The 7,500-nt window shown below is 34.5% G+C and overlaps 1 protein-coding gene across 3 annotated transcripts in view; it reads left to right on the top strand.

Moving 5' to 3' along the window:
* LOC144978527 (uncharacterized) overlaps positions 1-7,500 on the top strand; it is a 13,991-nt gene that overhangs the window by 5,368 nt on the left and 1,123 nt on the right. For all 3 annotated transcript variants that reach the window (XM_078924710.1, XM_078924712.1, XM_078924711.1), the window contains exon 2: positions 2,358-2,683. In XM_078924710.1, coding sequence (XP_078780836.1) covers positions 2,397-2,683 — 287 coding nt within the window. In that variant the 5' untranslated portion in view covers positions 2,358-2,396. The remainder of the gene's footprint in view (positions 1-2,357; positions 2,684-7,500) is intronic.

Genomic DNA, 7,500 nt, shown 5'->3' on the forward strand with positions numbered 1-7,500 from the left:
CCAGTTACTAAGTTACCATGCGTCATTACGAGGGAAGTGACGTCATGACTGTTGTAGCGTATTTAATTCCTTCCGTCAGTCAACCTTCTGGGTTTAGTTAAGCATATTTATTATGTGTGTTGTAACGACTGATCAAGCCAGTAGAACAAGTGAATATTTTACTTAAACGTTTCCCGGGGCTTCTTCTTCTTCTTCTTCTTCTTCTTCTTCTTCTTCTTCTTCTTCTTCTTCTTCTTCTTCTTCTTCTTTCTTCTTCTTCTTCTTCTTCTTCTTCTTTTTCTTCTTCTTCTTCTTCTTCTTCTTCTTCTTCTTCTTCTTCTTCTTCTTCTCTTCTTCTCTTCTTTCTTCTTCTTCTCTTCTCTTCTTCTTCTTCTTCTTTCTTCTTCTTTCTTCTCTTCTTCTTTTCTTCTTCTTCTTCTCTTCTTCTTCTTCCTTCTTTCTTCTTCTTCTTCTTCTTCCTTCTCTTCTTCTTCTCTTCTTCTTCTCTTTCTTCTTCTTCTTCTTCTCTTCTTCTTTCTTCTTTTCTTCTTCTTCTTCTTCTCTTCTTCTTCTTCTTCTTCTTCTCTTCTTCTCTTCTTTCTTCTTCTTCTTCTTCTTCTTCTTCTCTTCTTCTTCTTCTTCTTCTTCTTCTCTTCTTCTTCTTCCTTCTCTCTCTTCTTCTTCTTCTTCTTTCTTCTTCTTCTTCTTCTCTTCTTCTTCTTCTTCTTCTTCTTCTTTCTTCTTTTCTTCTTCTTCTTCTTCTTCTTCTCTTCTTCTTCTTCCTTCTTTCTTCTTCTTCTTCTTCTTCTTCTTCTTCTTCTTTCTTCTTCTTCTTTTCTTCTTCTTCTTCTTCTTCTTCTTCTTCTTCTTCTTCTTCTTCTTCTTCTTCTTCTTTCTTCTTCTTCTTCTTTCTCTTCTTCTTCTTCTTCTTTCTTCTTCTCTTCTTCTTCTTCTTCTTTTCTTCTTCTTCTTCTCTTTTCTTTCTTCTTCTTCTTCTTCTCTTCTTCTTTTCTTCTTCTTTCTTTCTTCTTCTTCTTCTTCTCTCTTCTCTTCTTCTTCTTCTCTTTCTTTCTTCTTCTTCTTTCTTCTTCTTTTCTTCTTCTTCTTCTTCTTCTTCTTCTTCTTCTTCTTCTTCTTCTTCTTCTTCTTCTTCTTCTTCTTCTTCTTCTTCTTCTTCTTCTTCTTCTCTTTCATTCTTGTGCCCAGTGTAGGACAGTTTTACAAATTAAATGTTTCCCTCCTTCTTTCTCATAACACGGTGGCCCCGATCGCTCAGTTGGTAGAGCACTCGCTTCACATGCAAAGGGACGTAGATCGATCCCGGGTGAAGTCGAGATTTTATCTGACGTCCCCCCCCCCCTCCCCTGTCCACCCAGTAATGAATGGGTAATTGAGTCTGTTAGAATTAGCGGAAAGTACTTTGCGATAGACTAGCGTCCTATCCAAAGGATAGCAAGAAATTGCTATTGTCTGTTTCACGCTATAGAAACCGGGATAAACTCCGGCTCCATGGGCCTAATGTGTGGCTATGTGGCCTTGTGGTATGACACTCGCTTTCGGATCGGAAGATCCTGGGTTCGAGCCTCGCTTAGCGCATAGTTGACTCCTTGGAATAGGCTCTTTACTCACATTCTCTCACCGTACTCAGGTGTAAAATGAGTACCTGGTGGTCAACAGCGTTGTCTCTGTCGGAAAAAAATTAGTAACATCGCCTAACAAGCGTCATGTCTCGTTCTACATGTTTCTTGTTGCTGTTGGTCAGGGATCCCTTTGTAAAGCGCTTTGAGCACGTTTAGTGGATATTGCGCTATATAAAAGCTCAAGTTTAATGGCTCTGAATGACTCTTTTATTTCCTCATAACATGTGCAGAAAGGCACGGGGCAAACCAAGGAAGTCCCGGATATGAAATGTGACCCGCCGCCTCAAAACGGTATTAAGTCGGGGTGATCAGAGTGCTGAGAATAGAATCCATGACCAAAAACATCAGACTTGGGTTGAGTCTATGTATGTATTATTGAAGAAAAAATATAGTATTTTAAAGTGCTGAAAACCAAAATTCTGTTTTCTTGACCAGGTAAGCTTAAAATTGACCTTTCAACATTTTGTTCATCTCGACATAATATCGTTTTGAGACGATGGGTCACAAATGTGATGGCAAGAACTGACAAAAAGATAATCGACTGCTCGGTAATGGCCCTTGAGCGTGAAGAATGGCGTTCCATGACATTCAACCTCTGTAGGGAGACGGAACTCCGGTAAGGTAGGGTAATGTAACATGTGCTATCCAGCTCGAACCTTCTTCTCAAGAAGATAATGTCCTTCATTTTATCCATTCACATTGATCTAGCGGACTTTCATTTTTCATTTTTTATTACAGACAGACAAAGACAATCGTAACTTCTAACAAACGAAAAAAATGGAGGACGAGAAGGTGGAGATGAAAACAGCAGATGAAACCGTAGACAACGAAAAATCACCAACCACACCGCCGGCCTCAGATGAACCTACGGAGAAGAATGCCCAGAACACCCCAACAGTAACAGCCCCAGCAGCAGGTGCTGAGCCCCGAGAGAGGAAGAAGGCCCCGCGTTCACCGTCAGCTCCTAACGCTGTGTCACAACATATTCTGGAAGGAGCGGAAGAAAATTTCATGACCGTTAGTCCCAAAGAAAAGGCAACCTGGATAAAAATGATAAAGATAAGGTAGGTAGGAAAACAACTCAGATTTTTTTTGGTTACATCTGCCTAAACCCATGCACCCTAATGAAAGATGTGGTACAGGGGAAAATAGAGTGGCAAACGAAGAAGAAGAAGATCTAGGCGTAGTTATATAAAAAATATCCTAGAATGGACAGTCCCAGGTTTGAGAGTTTTTAACTATATATATATATTGAATCGTGTTGGATACAAATATGGCAATGTAACAATGGAGCGAATTATTATTGTAATATTTACCACGATGTTGGAGTCAGTCTACATCGATGTTTCAGGCCTTTCAGTCATCGTCAGGAAACAACACAGAACAAACCAAACTCATGTAACACATTGTCCTGACGATGGCTGAAAGGCCTGAAACATCGATGTAGACTGACTATATATATATATATATATATATATATATATATATATATATATATATATATATATATATATATATATATATATATATATACAGGGACGGCTGGTAATAATGGGCAGGGTGGGCAAATACCAGCATGTTTTTTCAAGTTATATGCTGTATTACCAGGTCCGAAATAATCTAATTTAAATTAGATAATTTCAAAAGTTACTACTTAAACTTGATACTTCGTACTGAAATCAATTTGTGTTTATTTTTGATAGATTGCGAATCACCATGCACCCCGTAATGCATAAATCAGGATACGCTCCTGTTCTTTTTTATCACCCCCCCCCCCCCAACCACTCCACTCCGCCCAAATCGTCATCTCATAGTCTCGTCGCCTGACGGCGAACTAACTCCGATTTGTTCTGTCTGGCCTCTCTAGTACTAGGTCGGGCTAATTCAAATGAGCCCACCTTATTAACCAGTGAACACTTAATAGAAATTTTGGCAAACGAACTTTTTCTTATTTATTGCCTTACTTGTGCTGGTACCATTGATGTAATGACGTTGGGAAGGTTCCAGTATTGAATTAAATCTATTAATTTACTAATTTTATATCAATTTAGTATTAATTTGTGTTGTTTTTATATCTATATGTGTTTATCCATTTAAACCATTTCTTTTTTCCTCGTTTTCTTTAGTGCTTCTCAAAACTCATTTATTTAAATTGTTTTCTTATTTGCTTTGTTGTTGTTGTTTTTTTTTGGGGGGGGGGGGTTAACAAATTAATTTGTTAGTTCTTTTTTTTTAATTCTTAAAGTAATTACCGCTGTATTTTTATTGCCAGACAAAATAATTTTGCAAAACAATGTAATTTTCTATTATATTCCCTCTAATAAAACAAAACACTTTTATTCAAAAGTCACGACTAAATAAATATATAAAATACAACCACCATTTTGGTTTTCTCAACAATTGAATTAGTATACGAGAAATACTCTTCTGAGAAAGGAGAGAGTTGAATTCTAAGTTATAGAGGAAATAAATACATTTAAAGGAAGGGTGGGCAGATTCCGTACTTGCCCGTCCTGAAGCTAATACATACATAAGATAGTTCGTGATGAAGAGGCGGTAAGCTAGGGTTGGTTGGGTTAGGAGTAAAGATAACACGGTCGTTATTGTGATAGTCTAACGAATGCATGAGGAGAGATTGGTAGCATTATTTTGTCTTAATTGTATTGTATGAAGTATTGGCGAAAGCCTAAGATTAAATAAACTTTGTTTTTGTTTGTCTTATTTTGACTATGGAACTGATACTTGTCATAGCAGACCTGCCTACTTGAATTAGGAAAATAATCGTAATTTTCAGGGCTAATAAAATCGTATATATTTTAACTACCCTTTAAAAAAATCACCGGAATCTTTGTCTGTTTTGATAGATATCAAATTTTTAAAAACGAGAAAAACTGATTGGAAACGTAATAATGATGGTGATGGTGGTAGTGAAAGTGGTAGCGGTGGTGGTAGTAGTAATGATGGTGGTGGTAATAATGATGATGGTAATATTATTATTGTTATTATTATTAACATTATTATTACTATTATTATTATTATTATTATTATTATTATTATTATTATTATTATTATTATTATTATTATTATTATTATTATTATTATCATTATTATTATTGTTATTGTTATTATTGTTATTATTATTATTGTTATTATTATTACAGTACTACAATAGCAATAAAAACAATATCAACATCATCATACAATTTCTGTCATCGTCTCCACAACTATCATTCTAACCAACAGCACCACCAAAACCACTACCAAAATTACAACCTCCTCCACCACCACCACCACCGCTACCACTATTCCAACCACTACCACCACCGGCACAATCATTCTAACCACCAAGAGAGCAGTAAAATAATGCAATTTGAGCTCTGAATGAAACTCGTGTCATATCGCTGTTGTTGCTTCTCGATGAAAACTTTAAGGTTACTACATACTACTGAAAACCAGTAATGTAACAGAATTATTAATCTCGCCGTTGAGGGATTAAAGCATTTCTTTAATTTTTCGAGTGAACGAAATGGACTTGTATTGTCAAGGTGTTGTCGCATTATGTCTCGTCGCTTTATTTTTTTGTTGTATTCTCTTTCGTGATTCATTTTTGATTACGTTTGGAATAATTAAAATCTACTGGTATTGTCATTTCATTGTGAATGTGATTATTTGTGGTGGAAATATTATTTTTTAAATGTGAAAAAAAATAATAATTAAAAAAATAAAAAATTAAAAAAAACAAAAAAAAAAAAAAAACAATATATATATATATATATATATATATATATATATATATATATATATATATATATATATATATATATAACCGAATCATCTTTGCCCCACCACTGTAAATAGGCTAGAACCGCCACTGTATATATATATATATATATATATATATATATATATATATATATATATATATATATATATATATATATATATATATATATATCGTATATATATATATAATATATATATATATATATATATATATATATATATATATATATATATATATATATATATATATCCTTTCTTTAAAAATATAGCATTGTGGAGAACATTGTGCTTATTTGAGTCAATAAAAAAATTGATACGGCGCACAACTCTACTGAAAGATTTGAAAATTAGAAATGTATTTTTTTTACATATAGATAAACAGATAACTTGATTTCCTTTTATAATTTAAAGTCAGTTTGAAAGTTCGTTGAGTCAAACAGATATCATAAAATATGTACCGACGATACTAGATTCTCAAAATCAACTAATTTTGAACCTGTAAAAAGTTGTCAATTTGCGTCATCTATTTATGACATCAAGTATTATTATTACTTCCGTTGTGTTGTTGATTTAGCGGTGACCAGTGTTGTTATGTAGTAGTATGTTCTAATTGCGTGTATGTTTGTGTGTGTATGTGTGTGTGTTTGTGTGTGTGTGTTGTGTGTGGTGTATACATGTGTGTGTGTGTTGGCATTTTTCAGCAATCGTGGCATTCATAGTGATATTATTCACTTGATCACATGAAGGTATTTCAGTCACCATTTTGATTCTTTTTTTACTATTAGGGTTAGCTCGAGATCGAAGGATTTTTTATCTATTAGGGTTAGTCATAAGTCTTAGTAAAGGTGCTAGGATGTTTATTTTTCCATAAGTTAAGTAAAGGGGAGACATTCCAAAAGCTCCTACATCCCCAGTATTCTTTAAATTTGTATTTTCACCGTTGATATTTTGTCAGGCATTTATTTATTCAAGTTGTCATTATATAGAAGTATTTTAAAAACTCTAGAACAAACCTTGATAGATTTGTGAAAGTTTAAAATTTCCTAATTTGACCATTGTTTTGATTTTCGGCCGCCATTTTGATTGGTTAAGTATTGAAAGGTAGTGCAAAGCAGTCCGAGAGTTGTTTTTTTTTCTATTAGGGTTAGCTCGAAAGGTTAGTCATAAGTCTTATTAAAGGTGCTAGGGTGTTTGTTTTTCCATAAATTAAGTAAAGGGGAGACATTCCAAAAGCTCCTACATCCCCAGTATTCTTTAAATTTGTATTTTCACCTTTGATCTTTTGTCAGGCGTTTATTTGTTCAATTTGTCATCATTTTTTTCTGAATGATTTGAATCTGATCTTTGCGGATGAACGTTATCTATCAGAGAGAGCAATTTTGACTACGACCCATGAAAATGTTGACAAAATAAATGCAGCCGTTCTGTCCTCATCAGCTGAACAAATTTACCGCAGTGCTGATTCCATTCAAAGTGACTCTGACATCTGACTTATACCCAATTGAATTCTTGAACGAACTTACACCTCCCGGACTTCCTCCACATGCATTACATTTGAAAGCCAACACGTCAGTCATGCTGCTTAGAAATATAAATCCTAAATCAGGCCTCCTAAATGGCACCCGTTTGTTAATAACTAAATTAGGTTCAAAAGTATTAGAAGCCAAGATAATTACAGGTAGTAGAGCTGGCGACATAGTGTTTATCCCTAGAATCACTCTGACGACAACAACTGATTCAGGCTTACCATTTATTCTAAATAGAAGACAGTTTCCGGTAAAATTTTCTCAGGGGCAGACATTAAGCAAGGTGGGGATTTTCTTACCACAACCGGTATTCACACACGGACAACTGTATGTTGCCGTGTCACGGGTCTGAGGCTATAGTGGCTTACACTTCATGTTGGGCCACACAGAAAAATCAACCGAAGATATACCAAATTACACAGACAACGTTGTTTACCAATCTGCCCTCATTAAATGATGATGAGTACAGTATCGAATGAAAATAGTTCTTTCCCCGCGAAATTGCGGGCTTTTTACTAGTGTATATACATATATATATATATATATATATATATATATATATATATATATAT

Source organism: Berghia stephanieae, chromosome 8 (assembly GCF_034508935.2).
Source record: "Berghia stephanieae isolate SIO BIC M18660-M18661 chromosome 8, UCSD_Bste_1.3, whole genome shotgun sequence".
Classification (NCBI taxonomy): Eukaryota; Metazoa; Mollusca; class Gastropoda; order Nudibranchia; family Aeolidiidae; genus Berghia; species Berghia stephanieae.